The sequence below is a fragment of the Meriones unguiculatus genome, chromosome X (assembly GCF_030254825.1).
Source record: "Meriones unguiculatus strain TT.TT164.6M chromosome X, Bangor_MerUng_6.1, whole genome shotgun sequence".
In the NCBI taxonomy this organism is placed as follows: Eukaryota; Metazoa; Chordata; class Mammalia; order Rodentia; family Muridae; genus Meriones; species Meriones unguiculatus.
In genome coordinates this window covers 90,231,273-90,248,318 of record NC_083369.1, presented here as the reverse complement: position 1 = coordinate 90,248,318, position 17,046 = coordinate 90,231,273, and the positions used below count along the sequence as shown (strand labels likewise).

General features: G+C 38.3%; 1 protein-coding gene across 6 annotated transcripts in view; it reads left to right on the top strand.

Moving 5' to 3' along the window:
• Positions 1-9,336, top strand: part of LOC110539688 (zinc finger protein 280C-like) — a 151,256-nt gene extending 141,920 nt beyond the window's left edge. For all 6 annotated transcript variants that reach the window (XM_060375011.1, XM_060375015.1, XM_060375012.1 and 3 more), the window contains 5 exons: positions 712-849; positions 4,007-4,069; positions 6,598-6,716; positions 6,855-6,891; positions 7,382-9,336. In XM_060375011.1, coding sequence (XP_060230994.1) covers positions 712-849; positions 4,007-4,069; positions 6,598-6,716; positions 6,855-6,891; positions 7,382-7,397 — 373 coding nt within the window. In that variant the 3' untranslated portion in view covers positions 7,398-9,336. The remainder of the gene's footprint in view (positions 1-711; positions 850-4,006; positions 4,070-6,597; positions 6,717-6,854; positions 6,892-7,381) is intronic.
• The last annotated feature ends 7,710 nt before the right edge of the window (positions 9,337-17,046 follow it).

Genomic DNA, 17,046 nt, shown 5'->3' with positions numbered 1-17,046 from the left:
GGGGTCTCAAGAGCAGGCAAAAGAGTCAGAGATTCACACTCTTACACTGTTAGGAATCCCACAAACACTCCAAGCTAAACAACCACAGCATGTATGCAGAGGACCTAGCAAAGACCCATGAAGGCTCCATGATTGCCACTTTAGTCTCTGTAAGCCCCTATGAACTCTGCTTAGTTGATTCTATGAGCTGTGTTCTCCTGCTATCTCTGACCCCTATGACTCCTACAACCCTTCCTCTCCCTACTCCCTCTCTTCTGAAAGTTTTCCCTGACCTCCACCTAATGTTTAGGTGTGGCTCTATGCATTTGCTCCCATCAGCTGCCAGTGGCAGCCTCTCTGATGACGACTGGACTAGGCACCAATCTTTGAGTACAGCAGAAAATCATTAGGCATCATTTCATTGACATTTGTTTCATTTTGGTCAGTCGAGTTTGGGTCTACCCTAGGTTTCTGAGCCATCCAGCCTCTGGTTCCTGGCTACCCAAGCAGTGTTGGGTATGGCCTCCCTCTCATTGCTTGGGCCTCAAGTTACACCAGTCATTGGTTGGCCTCACACTAGTTTTAGCTCATTGCTTCAAAGCAAAGTTTTAGAAGTTAAATATCTAGTTGATAATCTTAAACATCTTTGTTTCAATTAACTAAATGTTAATAAGTTTTCCTTATTATTTTTATTGTATGACACATTTCTATTATTGTTTCTGTCTCCATAAGATGTCACCAGGGAATTCACACGTGTATTGAGTGCCATTCCAAAATAACAGATTTTTCAAGCCACTTTTCTACATTTATAAATTGTGATGTTTGCAAGTATACCACTAACTGCAACCAAGCCTTTACAAATCATACCATGTAAGTTGAACATGGAAGGTGCCAGTGAAAATTACCTTTTGGGGCCGTGGGTCTCGTTTTCTGGTATACCATTGCTTAGCATGTGTAAAGTTCTACATTCAGTCCCCAGCACCACAGAGTGCCATCCAGACTTGATGGCTTATGCCTGAAATTCCAGTGGTTGGGAGGTAGAAGTAGAAGACTCAGGGATTCAGGCTTATTCCTAGCTATGTATTAAGTTTAAAATTAGCCTGGGCTTCGTGATAACCCTGCATAAAAAATTGCTACTGTTCAAGGACTTTGTTTGTATGTTTGTTTGCTTTATTTGGGGGGCGGGGGTTGGTTTGTTTGTTTGTTTGTTGGGTTTTTTTTAATATTTGTTTTTCCAGACAGGGTTTCTCTTTGTAACAGGCCCTGGACTCTTTATAGACCAGGTTAGCCTCGGGCTCACAGAGTGTTTATTTGGGTTTTTTGTTTATTTCCATTTTTGTTTGTTTGTTTGTTTGTTTGTTTTTGTTTTTATAGGTTTCTGGTTTTTCAAGACAGGGTTTCTCTTGTGTAGCCTTGGCTGTCCTTGATGCACTTTGTAGACCAGGCTGGCCTTGAACTCACAAAGGTTCACCTGCCTCTGCCTCTGAAGTGATAGGAAGATTACACATGTGCACCACTCCACTGGGCTCTGGCTCCAAGATTTTTAATGTTGCTAAAGAACACTCATTGTCATTCCTTCTCCTTCTCTCTGACCCATTCCTTTCTTTTCATAGCTATCCATCTTTGCTTCATTTGATGGAAGGATCATGATGAAACCATTGGGATTCTTTCTCATACATTGATTCAACTTTATCTGTGCTCCTATTAAGGGTTCTCTGTGAGAGGAAGAGTTCAAGGCCCACTAGACTTTCTTTTAGACCTCACTAGTAGAGGCTTATTATTTTTTCCCTTCAGGATGGATTTTTAGGCCAAAAGCACTCTTGTAAATATGACAAGTCAACTATTCATATTAAGGTAGTTCTGTTTGTTTTCAGCTAAAAAATAAATAAATAAGTAAAGTACAACCTATAAAAGCAGTTGTTTTTTTTTTAATGGCCGAATCTCTTTATTCACTAATGACATGGCATGTCATCTACAAAATGAGTTTATAATAAAAACCATTAGGATCTGAATCGAAGAAAGTACATGGAGCCTCTTGACAAACTTTGTGTCATCCTAGAGAATATTCACAGGGAGGTCCAGACAGGCTGCTGACCAGAACACTCAAACATCATCAGATCTGACAGGGAAAGCCATACAACATGCAGGTCTTAACTTCTCCCAAGAACATTAGGAGAAACTATAGTACATGCTCCAAAGGCTCTGATCCTGACCAGTTAAGCAGACTCACAGGAGCAAGGAAAAGCAGTTTTCTTAAATTATTTTCTGAGACAGGGTCTCGCTGTATAGATAGCCCTGGGTATCCTGGAACTTTCTATGTAGAACAGTTTGGCCCAAACTCACAAAAGATCTGCATACCTCTTGTCTTCTCATTGCTAAAATTAAATATATTTCTTACTCACCCCTAGCTTCTCTTAAAGATTATTACGTAAGATCTCTTGTTATTTTCAATATATAGGAGGTAACTCTTAAGTACTTGGCCGCACATTTTTAGTTCCTTGGCTTTTTTCTTCCTTTGGTTATCAGCCTGGCCTCATAGTACTTTTTAGCTTTATTGCTAGTGTGTCAAATACACTTTTTTTGGTTTTGTGTTTCAAGACAGGATTTCTCTATGTAGCCTTGGAAAACCTGGACGCCCTTTGTAGACCAGGTTGGCTTGAACTCAAAAGTACACGTGCCTTCTCCCTCCTTAAGTGTTGGGATCACAGGTGTGTGCCACTGAGCTCAGCTCATATGCACTTTCAGCTTACAAAATGCTTTTTCTTGATACCATGGCATTACCTATTTCAGTTAATTGTTGACATAGCTTTAGAGGCCTTGATCTCCCCCTCCCCAACCCCATAGAGACCAGGCTGACCAGGAACTCAGAGATCTGCATGCCTTTGCCTCTAAGTGCTGAGATTAGAGGCATGTGCCACCACCTTCTAATTCAACAATAGAACAGCATCAATCCATTTTCTCAGTCAGCCTCATCCTCAGTGTTGTCTATTACACATGCTACTTTATTTGTCCAAAACACTTTGAATTCTCAGTCACAGTTAACATTGATATCTTTGAATCTCTCTTACCCATTTTGTTTTCTATCCTAATTTTAGACTACTAAATTTAGACTACTAAACCATGATGTATTCAGTGAGCTTTTAATTCATGATCTTTAAGTTCAGCCTGTCTTAAAACAAAGAAACAAAAAACTGTTTTAGGCTGGGAATATGGCTCAGTAGATAAGAGCACTTGGTACTTATTCTTCCTAAGGACAAGAGTTAGAAACCCAGCACATGAAAGCACACAAGTGTCTATAACTCCAGTTTCAGGAGATTTGAAATTCTCTAATGGCTTGCATGGGCACCAGTATGCAAGTGGTGCACAGACATACACATGCAGCCAAAACACTCATAAGATAAAAATAAATAAATCTTAGCCAGGTGTGGTGGTGCATAACTGTAATCCCAGCATTCTGGGAGGTAGAGGCAGGCAGATCTCTGTGAGTTCGAAGCCAGCCTGGTCTACAAAGTGAGTCCAGGACAGCCATGCCTATGCAGAGAAAACCTGTCTCAAAAATAGATAGGTAGGTAGGTAGGTGGATGGACGGACAGAAAAAAGTAAAGAGAAAGAGGAAAGGAAAGAAATGGAATGAAAAAAGATCAGGTACAAGCAAGAACAAGTGTGCCCGTTTCTCATAGCACCTTTTCACTCTGGTGCACTCTATTGGGGACATGCTAGCTCTCTTGTGTCTCTTTTTATATGGGACACAAATCCTACATGTAAGGATTCTGCTTTTGGGACCTAGTTATTTCCCCAAAGGTTTCTCCTAATGCTACCACATTTATCAAGTGAGGGGGAGGTTAGGGATTAACATTAATTGTTACTCTCTCAGACCATATCAGTGATCAATATATCTCTTTATTTATGTCATTAACTTCTATTTAAAATTAATAAATTAAGCATGGATTTGAAAACATGCTCATAAAGTTAATGTGACTTATTAGATGTAAAAGTAATAGAGACTTGTTTTCCTTTTATCTATCAGCTCTCATAATGACCAACCAAGTAAACAGTTTTATATTTCTAAGAAGCATTCACAAGCCCTCAGGTAATTGATAAGTTTCTGTTCTTTGTATTAAAAGTCATAATTAAACTTTTAACCACGTGTTGGTTTACCTAATGTGAAATTGAAATGATTGCCACTGGACATGATAGAGTTATGTTTGTTATAGTCTTAGAACAAGGAAAGGAATAGCCTATCATATGACTAGCCTCTGTTACAGTGGTGCCAGATACTGAGTTGAAACTTTCATGCATTTACAATGTAAGATGGAGAAAGGTCCCAGCACTGGGGGAGGCAGAGGCAGGTGGATCACTGTGAGTTCAAGGCTAGCCTGTTCTACAAAGTGAGTCCCTGGCATGTTACACAGAGAAACCCCTTCTTGAAAAACAAAACAAAAAAGGTCCATGAAGAATAAAGCACGAATGAAATATGAAGCAACAATTTTGCGCTTAGATACAGATTTTTTAGTCCAAAAAAACAGTTGTAAGTAATTAAGAATTGATTTTACTTTGCAAGACATTGAGAAAATCATAGATGCTTTGGGTGGAATCAAGGGTATGGAAGGAAGATCAGTTTTAAGGAGTATACAGTGTAAGCTGTAGCTTCATGAACCACAAAGTAGTTAAGGCTGTTGTTTAGTAATGAATTGGCTGGGGACTAGAGAAAATAGTGATGTGGTTAAGAGCACTTGTTACTCTTACAAAGAATCTAAGATCAGTTTCAAGTACTACTACATGGTGACATGCAACCATCCATAATTCCAGTTTCAGGGGAACCTGATGTTCCAACTTCCATGGGCACCAACCAAAACATTCAGACACAGGAAATAATATAATAAATCTTTTTTTGTTTGTTTGATCTGTGAGACAGGGTTTCTCTGTGTAACGCTGGCAATCGTTATTGGTTTGTTGGTTTGTTTGCTTGTTTTTTTATTTATTCATTTATTTTTCAGCAAAAAGAAAGAACAGAGGGATTTGGGAGGTGTCTTACTAGTGAAGAGCACTGGCTGCTCTTCCAAAGGGCCTGACTTCAATTCCTAAAATCCCAGTGGCAACTCACACTTGTTGTGAATCCAATTCCGGGGAATTTGACACCTCCACACAAACATACATGCAGGGAAAACACCATTGAACAGAAAGTAGAATAAATATTTTAAAAAGAAGCTCATTTATTAAAAAATAAAATAAAAACCTTATAACAAAGCTTATGGGATACTTGAAAGAATGAACAGAAAATGGGCTCTGGAATCAAAGGGCCAAGTTTCCAACATGGGGCTGGCCTTAGATAAGTTATTAAATCTGGCCCTATCCCCTTTAGAAAAGTTAGACCACCTGTCTTTTAGGGGTCATTTAGGTCATTCGTTTAGAAGAGGTAGGTCTTCCAAAACTCCCAGCTTAGCACAGTGTCAATGATACTTTAAATTATTAAATACTGAAGTATTTGAAATGTTTTTATTTGAACCTCATTCTCAAGAAAGTGTCATCATGAGAGAAACCAGGAATAGAGAGTGGTTTGGGAGAGAAAATGTGATATTTGGGTTGTTCAAGAACACTTCCTTATGTGTATAGCACCTAGTCTTAAATGTAAAACAGGATGTTAAGACCAGACCAGCATAAGGCATACTACTGGATTTTAGATCTATAAAGCTGAGTTGTTTTATAGGATGAGATGATGGTGGGAATGGTGGCTCACACCTACAACTCCAGCACTAGTGAAGGAAGCAGGGATCTCCTGCGTTCAAGGCACCACTGGGCTAGTAGTAAGACCCTGTTTCAAAGCAAACAAAACACAAGTAAAATATCAAGTATGTATATGCTTCGTTAATAAACTAACTTTAGTCTGACTTAAATACACTAGATTATATGCTTCATAAACTATACCTTTTTGTGTGCTGTTGTATCCCAAATATCTAGTAATTTGGTGTATAGAAAACATCCTATGGCTTATTTTTAGTTTTTTAAAGATATATTGAAAGTTTTTATCAGACCTCTTGGCTATTTATATTGCTTATTTAGAGGTCTTTTGCTCAGTTTCTGTGAAAAAACTGTTCTGTGTTTGTTCAGGTGTATCTGTAATAATATGAAGCCATGCAAGAAACAAACAAGGTCTTCAACCAAAATATTTGAGTGAATATTATCTTCTTGCTTGGCAGATAAGCCAAGGCATGGCATCACTGTGACGTGTATAAGTTATACCCGTATCTAGTTGAGCCACAACTGCTTTGGGTCTCTGGATGAAAAACTTTTAGCAACCAATTGATTGAGAGAATACAATTTATAAAGCACAAGATAATAGCATAAATTAGCTGTGGCTAGGCCATTTTCTTGAGAATTCTTTTTTTTTTCCCTCAGAGCCAACGATCCGATCTAGGGCCTTACGTATGCAAAGCCAATACTGCCTAGAACCTCAGTCTTTTGAGAAAAATTACATATATTTATAATAAAATTTGAAAATGACAGTGATAGCACATGAAATAAAGATCAAGAGTTTTTACATGGAACAGTTACTGAATTTATGTATGGATTTCCACATATGGTCCTCTGTCCTGTAATTAGTCTTTTCTCTCTCCATAGGGGCATCACTCTAGTGTGCCTTAAATGTGACTTCCTAGCTGGTACTTCTGGCTTAGACCGTATGGCTAAACACTTAAGTCAACGTAAAACTCATACTTGCCAAGTTGTCATAGAGGACGGTATGTACAAGTATCTGTTACTATGAATTTATGACATTTGGCCAGTAGTTTTGATCTGTCACAGTGTGAGCTCTTAAAAATTAAATTGATTACTCAGTCTTCAAGTATTTGTAAACATAAAGCCTTCTCTGATTTCAGTTACTGAAAGAACCTTAACTCCCGAATCCACTTCTGAGTAAGTCTAAATTTCATTTACAATTTACTCTGATAGATTTTAGTACTGTTGAAATTTTTAAATGTTTTTAAATGAAATTATTTAATTCTTTAATAGAATTGAAAATATTAATGGCAACTAAGTCTCCAAGTGGGTTTCCTAGTAAGGGGAACAAGGACTTCCCTAACATAATCTCAGTGGCTGGCTCTTTGATCACCTCCCCCTGAGGGGGAAGCAGCCTTACCAGGACACAGAGAAAGACAATGCAGCCAGTCCTGATGAGACCAATTAGGCTAGGGGAGAAGGGAAGGGGAGGAGGACCTCTGTTGTCCCTGGACTTGGAGAGGGGCATGGGAGATGAGAGACAGAGGATGGGTTTGGGAGGGAATGAAGGAGGGAGCTACGGCTGGGATTCAAAGTGAATAAAGTATAATTACTAAAAAAAAAAAAATTTAAAAATAAAATAAATGAAAAATATTAAAGTTTTGTTTTGTTTTGTTTTGTTTTAAAGCGGCTTGTTGAAATAGATTCCTGCTCTATGGAGCTCGTGCAACCTGGTGCAAGACAAGTTGGAATTTCCTAAGCTGAAAGTTCTGCAGTGTTTGCGTTCACAAATCCAGTTTCCTAAGTTGAAAGTTCTGCAGTGTTTTCATGAAAGCTGTTAAAATCCATGACACTCACTGTCATTATTCAGCTCTTTTCAGCTTTCAGGTGGCAGTAGATCGTTACTGTCAGGTTAACATGTCTGAATGTGCTGTTGTTTTCCAGTTGGCTCTGGAAAAAGAACTTTAGTTCTGTTGTCTTTCTTACTTTGCTTCAGATAATCTGTTTTCTCTGCTGTAGTTGCCTCCAGAATATTACATACAAATGCTGTAGCTGTTCCTTTTTCTCTTTGTCTGTTTTGTCTGCATCTTGATTTCTTACAAGTCTTGCTGCTCAGATAGCGTTCATTCTTTGTCGTTGTTCTATTTTTCATACTTTTCAGATACAGAGGCAACACAGAAATTTCAAAAATGTCCAGTGGACTCCTGGACAGTGTCCTACTTCGATGGACACAACTGATGCCTGTTCTCTCATTCCAAGGAATGTGAATTGTTTGACTGTGAGACCTGTTTCAATTTGTGGCCTTGGGAATTTATCAGTTCTTAGGCAGTGTCCCTGATAGTCCTTCCATAAGGCTGATTTTGATTTGGCCACAGATGACTTCAGGGTACACCAAACTAAACACAGCTTCCCACTGGGGGCTTTGGTTCTTATGTTTAAGCTTTTGAGTTGGCTCTAATAATGAAAGCCCATCAAGTGAATGCTTTGACATACGCCATGTTTAATCACTTTGGCTACATAGTCCTTCAATATTCCTCACGTAGTCTACAGTGCAAGAAAAGCCTGATTGTATAGGGAGTGAGGTTACTGCCATATTCTTGGAAAAACAAACGTGAAAATGTGGCTCCAAATTAACACTAATGTATGTTATCATGTAAAGTTTTAGCCAGAATACCACAAGTTCTCAGCAATTCTAGTATTTGAATTTTTCCTTTTTTTTTTTTTTTTTTTTTTTTTTTTTTGGTTATGATTTAGTTCATTTTATTTTATGTGTATTGGTTGGCCTGCATGTATGTCTGGGTGAGGTTGTCTGATCCCCTGGAACTGGAGTTAGAGTTGTGAGCTGCCATGTGGTTGCTGGGAATTGAGCCCCGGTCCCCTGGAAGAGCAGCCAGTCCCTTTAACATGCAAGCCACCTCTCCAGCCCCCTCCTAATTGTTTTTGAAAAATTAAATTTAGATAGCACTATTTTTTGACATTCACCAAATTTAGTGATGTCCAGTTTATATGTCTACTTTTACAATTTTTGCTTAAATCTTTTGTTTTGTGTTTGTTAAAATTGCCAAGAAATTTCTTTAAAATTCTCTACATATTTCATGTACCTGCTTACTGATAGTTTCTTTCTTTGTTTGTTTGTTTGTTTGTTTGTTTCTGTCTGTCTATCTTTCTTTCTCTTTGAGGCATGGTCTGTGTTATGTAGCTCTGGCTATCCTGATACTCACTATATAGATCAGGCTGACCTGATTTGTGCCTGCCTCTACCTCACAAGTGCTGGATTCAAAGGTGTGCGTGGTACTTGTTTGTGTCATTAGACATTAATAAATGCTCTGTCTTATCTTGGGATTATTATCAACATGTTAGTGGTCAGGAATTTAAAGACGATGAACAAAAAGTCCCTTTACAAACACGTTTTAAGTTAAGTTGCTATTCACTTAATAGTTACTGTAATTCCGTTCGATAAAGATAATATATTAAAAATATTGGGACCAAAAAGTGCACATGTTTCTTGCCCACAGATACAGAGAGAGAGAGATGTATACATTTTTATTTTGGTGTTTGTTTATTTTGATTACATTGAATATATGTTTTCTGAACAGTTTTATTGTTACTTATTTTTTTAATAAAAGTTGTGTTATTAAACAATCTTGGAAATTATTTTATAATAAGTAATATATAATATTAATTTATATTATATATTATATTATATATTATGTAATATAATATATTGAATATTATACATTTAATATTATATATTATACCAATATAATATATAATTTATATAATATATAATAAATAAATGAGTTGATATAGATTGTATCATATAACAAGAAGAATTGTATTCCTTCTTGCATGGAAGTCTGCCTCCTTTGTCTATTGGCTGAGGTCTTTATCTATTGAATACATCTTGTACTGTTCTATTAAGCACACGTAAAAGTCCACTATACATTACTGATCTGAACTATTTTACAAGCTAGCGAAACATGGGCTGAAGAGATGACTCAACTGGTAAGAACACTGGCTACTCTTCCAGAAGACCCAGGTTCAATTCTAAACACTCACATGGTAGCTCACAACCATCTGCAATTTCTGTGCAGGGAATATGATGTCCCATTCTGCTCTCCACGTGCACCAAGCATATATGTGGTACACAGATGTATATGTAGGCTAAACATCCATGCACATAAAATATAAAAATTAAAAGATAATTTGATACAGGATCTTTCTGTATAGTCACAGCTGTCCTGGAACTTGTGGTGTACACAAGGCTGGACTCAAACTCACAAAGACGCACCTGCCTCAGTCTCCTGAATGCATGTGCCACCACACACAGCTGGACTTAAAAAAAAAATGAGCTATCAAAAACTTGTTTCCTTAATTATGGTGAAAGGAAGCAAGGTGTCAAGGCCTTTATTTAATTAGTTGGTTTATTTTGCTTGTTTGTTTGTTTGTTTGCTTGCTTGCTTGCTTGCTTGCTTTAAATCATATCTATATGAGTGTATTTTGAAACACACTAAAAGCCAGTTCAACTGGTCACTTGTTATGCAGTATATACCTTCCAATCATAATCAAGAGCTGAATTCATGGAGTTAATTTTTCATTCTGATACCTGCGGTCAATAGTATTTCAAAATCTTTGAGATTAGCTTATTTTGAAGTAGCAGCTTTGGTGATACTCTAGACTTTGGGGGAGGATTGGATTTTCTTTTTTTTAAGATTTATTTATTATCTATTATATATACAGTGTTCTGTCAGCTGCATGCCAGAAGAGCACCAAGTCTCATTATAGATGGTGGTGAGCCACCATGTGGTTGCTGGGAATTGAACTAGGACCTTTGTAAGAACAGCCAGTGCTCTTAACCTCTGAGGCATCTCTCCTGCCCAATACTCTACACTTATTTCTGTACCCAACTCAAGGTTTTGTTTTGTTTTGTTTCAGTTACCATTTTTCCATTCTGTTTTTAAAAAAATTTGTTTAAACAGTATTAATGAAAACCCAATTTTTAAGTTTTAAACCTGTATCCAGAAATAACTTCCTTCTGACATAGTAACAAACATGAATAACTACATTCTTAATGTAGCAATATTTAAGGGAGGAATGTGGTTTTGTGCTATTCCATGTGACTGTTTCTTAAAGTTCTGTGCCTTGTAACATTTTTTTAGCTTTCTTGAAATAAGACTTTTCAGGCAATCGGTGCTAAGCTTGCTTATATGTTTTCTTTGGTAGTAAAGCGTTTTAGCTTGACACTGTCCCTGTTTTTCTTCAGACTATTCTAAGTCTTTTCAGTTTGATATAGCCATTGCATGTTACTGCATAGTGGATTTGTTTTCCAATAGAATAAAAAATACATTTGGTTTATTTTCAGTTCATTACCATTAGAAAAATAATCACTAAGTGGGCGGTGATGTGCATACCTTTAGTCCCATCACTCAGGAGGCAGAGGCAGGCAGACCTCTTGAGACCAGCCTGGAGTATAGAGAAAGTTCTAGGACAGCCAGAGCTACACAGAGAAACCCTATGTTGAAAAACCAATAATAATAATAATAATAATAAAAATCACTAAACTACTGAGACTTAGATTCTTGCTCTCCATTTTGACAGCACATAACTGGACCTCAGTGGTTTGTTCAGCAAACATTTTATCAAGAACTTGGTAACTGCCAGCATTCTGGGTGTTTCAATTGCCCTTGAGGAATTTGTATTTCAATAATGAGGTACAGACAATTGAAATAAGTCCTAGGTGCTTCGTAATAAAGGAATAAGTGAAGACTTTCTGAAAATAACTAACAGCTCAAAAAATGTTTGAAAGAATTGATAAAAAAAAAGGATTGCATGAATTTAGGAAGGTTCTGCAGAGCATCAAAGAATCAGAGTGAAGTGACAGCACAGAATAGAATGGGTACAGATGTCTTTGCCAACTATATATCTAACATAGAATGAGTATCTAGGACCTATGAAGAAATACATTCTTGGTGTAGCTAATATATGCTTATAAAATGGGCTGGAGATATGGATCAGCCATTTAAAAGCTAGACTCACAACCAAATATATAAGAGTTCAGTTTCCAGCACCCACAGTGACTTCAATCTAAAGGTGGCTGGTCTCTCCAGCCACCTTTAGATTGAGCAGTTGTGGCACATGCCTTTAATCCCAACACTTGAGAAGCAAAGGTAGGCAGATTTCTGTGTGAGTTCGAGGCCAGCCTGGTCTACAGAGTGAGTTCCAGGACATCCAAAGCTACACAGACAAACCGTGTCTCAGAACAAAATAAAATGAATAAAGAATTTTAACTAGAAAGCTATAAAACTACTCCAAACAAATGAAAGAAATAAAAGCATTGAACAAATAATCCAGTCAATAACTGAACAGACATTTTTCAAAAAATGGAGAGAAACTTCAGCAGTGAAGAGAGAACACTGAATGCACTTTCAGAGGACCGAGATTCAATTTCCAGTACCCAAGGGCAGCTATAACCATCTGTAACTGCCAGGCATGGTGGGACAGGTCTGTAATTCCAGCACTTGGGGAACCAGAGGCAGGTGGATCTGTGTGAATTTGACACCAGCCTGCCTGGTCTACACAAAAAAAACCTCTCTAAAAGTTAAAAAAAAAAAAAAGCTGGACCTCAACAACAACAGAAATAGCAAAAAGCCTATACACACATGGAAACTGAGCAACTTGCTACTAAATGACAGCTGAGTCAAGGAAAAAATGAATTAAAGTCTTCCTAGAATTCAATGAAAAATGAAGGCACAACATACCCAAACTTGTGGGACACAATGAAAGCGGTGCTAAGAGGAAAGTTCATAGCACTAAGTGCCTTCAAGAAGAAATTCGAGACAGCTCATTCAAGCAAGTTAATGGCTCACCTAAAAACCCTAGAAAAAAAAAAAAAGCAGACACACCAAAAAGGAGTAGGCATGGTATATACTCACTCATGTAGACATAAAATATAGGATAAACCTACTAAAACCTGTACACCTAAAGAAACTAATGAAGAGAGAGGACTCTGGCTAAAATGCTCAATCCTCATCCAGAAAGGCAAAGAGGATGAACATCAGAAGAAGAAAAAAAAAAAAAAACAGCAAACAAGTTAGGAACCTGACACAGAGGGCCTCTGAAAGGCTCTACTGTGCAGACTTACCAAAGCAGATGCTGAGACATGGCCAACTGTTGGGGTATGAAAGAAGTTGGTAATAGTAAGATTTGGAGAGGACAGGAGCTCCACAAGGAGAACAACAGAACCAAAAAATTTGAACACAGGTCTTTCCAGAGACTCATACTCGAACCATGTACCATGCATGGAGATAACCTAGAACCCCTGCACAGATGTGGCGCATGGCAGTTCAGTGCCCAAGTGGGTCCCATAGTAATGGGAATAGGGACTGCCTCTGAGATTAACTGATTGGCCTGCTCTTTGATGACCTCCCCCTGAGGGGGGAGGAGCCTTACCAGGCCACAGAAGATGACAATGCAGCCACTCCTGATGAGATCTGATTGACTAGGATCAGAAGGAAGGAGAGGAAGACTTCCCCTATCAGTGGACTTGGGGAGGGACATGCGTGAAGAAGGGGGAGGGATTAGGAGAGGAAGAGGGAGGTGTTCATGAGGGATACAAAGTGAATAAAGTGTACTTAATTAAAATTTAAAGAATGAATGAATGAATGAACCATCTATAAATTATTAGTGACACTCACTCTCACCCTCCTGTGGAGGGTATACTTTCTGGTACTGTATAGAAGGAACAGCTCTATTCTGCCTGCTCCCCACCTGCCTGGCTCACCCAGGTCAGAATCAGCCAGCACAGCAAAGACTGAACACAGTGTAGCTGAGCTAGGCTTGGGACTCAGGTTCCATTCCCCACTGACTTAAAGAAGCCTGTGGGACTCTGAAGAAGCTCTAGGCAAAGAGATCTATCTGCCATTGCCCCAGTTGGCTCTGTAGGGCAATTGAGCCCTACAGAAGATACTAGAAGGAAAACTTCAACCCAATGAGATCAACAACACCCATGAAAACACAGGATAAAAACACCATCACATCAAAAAAGCAAAAGAAAACAAACATACAATCACCATCAACAATAAAAGGAACTAATAATCATTGGTTACTAATATCTATTAACATCACTGGTCTCAACTTTCCCAATAAAAAGGCACAGACTAACAGATTGGTTGCAGAAACAGATTCCAACATTAACATTCTGCTGCATCCACCTCTGCAATAAAGAGATACTATCTCAGAGTAAAGGGCTGGAAAGAGGTTTTCCAAAAAAGAAGCAATCTGGAGTACCCATCCTAATATCTAATAAAATAGACTTTCAACCAAAATTAATCAGGAGAAGGAGAGGGACACTTCATTCTCATTAAAGGCAAGATCCACCAGGAGGACTCAATCCTGAACATCTATGCACCAAACACAAGGGCTCCTGCATTTGTCAAACATTAAAGCTTAAATCACACATTGATCCCAGCACCTTAATAGTGGAAAACTTCAACACCCCACACTCGCCAAGGGACAGATCATTGACACAGAAGCTAAACAGAAAAATAATGATACAGATGTCTTAAATCAAATGGACCTAACAGATGTCTACAGAACCTTTCACCCAAACACAAAAGAGTATACCTTCTTCTCTGCACCTCATGGAACCTTCTCCAAAATTGACCATATAGTTGGGCACAAAGGAAGCCTCAACAGATACAAGAAGATTGAAATAATCCCTTGAATCATATCATATCACAATGATCTAAAACTAGACCTCAACAATAACAGAAATAACAAAAAGCCTACACACTCTCTCTACTCAATGACAACTACAACTCTACACTCTCTACTCAATGACAACTGGGTCAGGGAGGAAATTAAAGACTTCCTGGAACTTAATGAAGGTACTTACCCTAACTTATGGGACACAATGAAAGCAGTGCAAAGAGGAAAGTTCATAGCACTGAGTGAATTCATAAAGAAATTCAAGGCATCTCATACAAGCAACTTAATGACACACCTGAAAGCACTAGAAAAACAAAAAGAGGAAGCAGACACACCCAAGAGGAGTAGACAGCTGGAAATAACCAAACTAAGGGCTGCAATCAATACATTAGAAACAAAGAGAAAAATTCAAAGAATCAATGAAACCAAGAGCTGGTTCTTTGAGAAAATAAACAAGATAGACAAACCCTTAGCCAAACTAACTAAAAGGCAGAGAGACACTATCTAAATCAACAAAATCAGAAAAGAGGGACATAACAAATGTTTCCTTTTAAAGCTACCCAGGTCATGGTATTGCTTTACAGCAATAAAAAAAAAAAAAATAACTAGGGCAGGGTGACTGCCCAACAACCATAGGAATCCTCCCATCTCTGCCTTCCCAATTTTGGGTTCACAGACACATATCTTTTGGAATTTTTACATAGGTTCTGAGGATCTAACATGTGTGGCGTGCACCTTATTGACTAAGCTATCTTCCTAGCCTCTGAAATCTTGTTTTTCCCACCCTATTTATTAATAGCACCCATAGGATCCAACCCCAGTGAGGTTTTTTGGGTTTTGTCTTGTTTTCTTTTCTTTTGTTTGCCTCCTGCAGATAAAGCTCTTTGGGTTGGTGCTTTTCTTTATTTAGCCCAGTACTTCTCCAGCCAGGTTATGTTGTATTCCTTCTCAGCTTAATAACTAGGAGAGGCTGCTAACCACTCCTTTGAGGGGAATGGTAATTATCTAATTGTCTAAAACAACCTCTGTAGAATCTTATGGTATGGAGGAATCTGTTAGCTCTTCTGAGGGAAGAACAGGATGTCTTCAGGACCATCACCCTCAGTTCTGTCTAGCCACATTTTCCTATTCCATGTTTTAGGGTATCAGATCATTCCAACCTCAGAAAGTCATGTGGCCATATTTTGGCATAGAATATCTACTAGACATTAAGTACTGAACCTTCAGACTTCCTGAAATTCTGAAATTATGTACTTTTTTTCTTTTTGTAGTTATTGGTTTCTCTACTGAAGGAGGGAAGGGACTCTGAGTACCATAGAAACTCACAAAGACAGTCTTTACATATGCTTTAACCACTTCCCATTTTTATTACCCTTTTCTGAATCAACAGGGCTGCTTGTGATCATTGTTTTCCAGCCATCTCCATTCTTTTTATAAGCCCATTTCATGTAAATTTTTCACAAGTTTAACTCCATACACTAGAAATATCATTCATCTCCTAGGTCATCTCTATAGAAATCCTTAACAGTTGGCTTGATACACTGTTTTGGGGTTATCTGTAAAGAAATTCTAATTCCACTGGTTGCTCTAGCAAAAGATCACACCCAAAGACCTAGTCCTATGTAATTTTACTGGAATACCGATAATACCTTAGTACACGCTTTTAATTCCTCTGGCTAAAATACATACCTTTAATCCTTCTGACTGGAATATAAACACAACACACCTTTAATCCCTCTGGCTGCAATACAGACATGCCTTTAGCACACACCTTTAATCCCAAACAATGCCTCCTATTTGAGGGGCAGACAAAGTGATGAATCAGAGGAAGATCTAACAGAATGAGTCAGAGATAGGATATACCCAACTCTCATGAGAAAAGACAGGAAAGAGCATCTACTTAAGAGCAGCATAAACAGAGAGCAGGGAGTTCATAGAGACAGTAGAGTTCAGGAGGACAGCACCATTTGGTGCAGTTCAGTTCATGAAATTCAATTTGTACAGTGCAGAGGGATTTTTTTCCAGGAAAGGCAATTCACTGAAACATGGATAGAAGCCAATTTGAATCAGTCAGCTTCAAGAAGAATTTTGAGCCCAGAACAGCTGCGTTGAACCAGCAAGCCAGAGTTCAGAAAGAACTACAAAGAGTGAGCTTATTCAGCAGTGTCAGAGACTGAAAACATTCTAGTATTAGGTTAGCAGATGGAGGCTGGAAGCTGAAGGCTTGAAGCTCCAGACTTGCAGAAGATTAGATTGTACAGAGGCTAGAAGTTTTCAGGCCTAAGCCTTGGGATGGTTAGAAACATTCTGAGCTCAGCCCAAGCCATGTAATCATAAGCTTGGGTATGGTTTTCATCTCATCCCCTCTTCGAAGGATATAAAAACAACATTTACAATTATCCATGCCTTCACAGTGATGTGTAGGAACCCACTCTCACTATGGTTTGTTTTATTAGACGGTCCTGCACCACTGGAAACATTTGTGTTAGTTTGGATTATCTCAGAAGCAGATATCAAGATGGAATTGAGGTTAAGAATGAGAATGAGAGTGGTGACGGGGAGAAGAGAGGAGGAGAGAGGAAGGGATGGAAGGGGAGAGAGCTAGAGTGAGTGAGCGAGAGTGAGCAAGCAACAAGCAATGGAGAA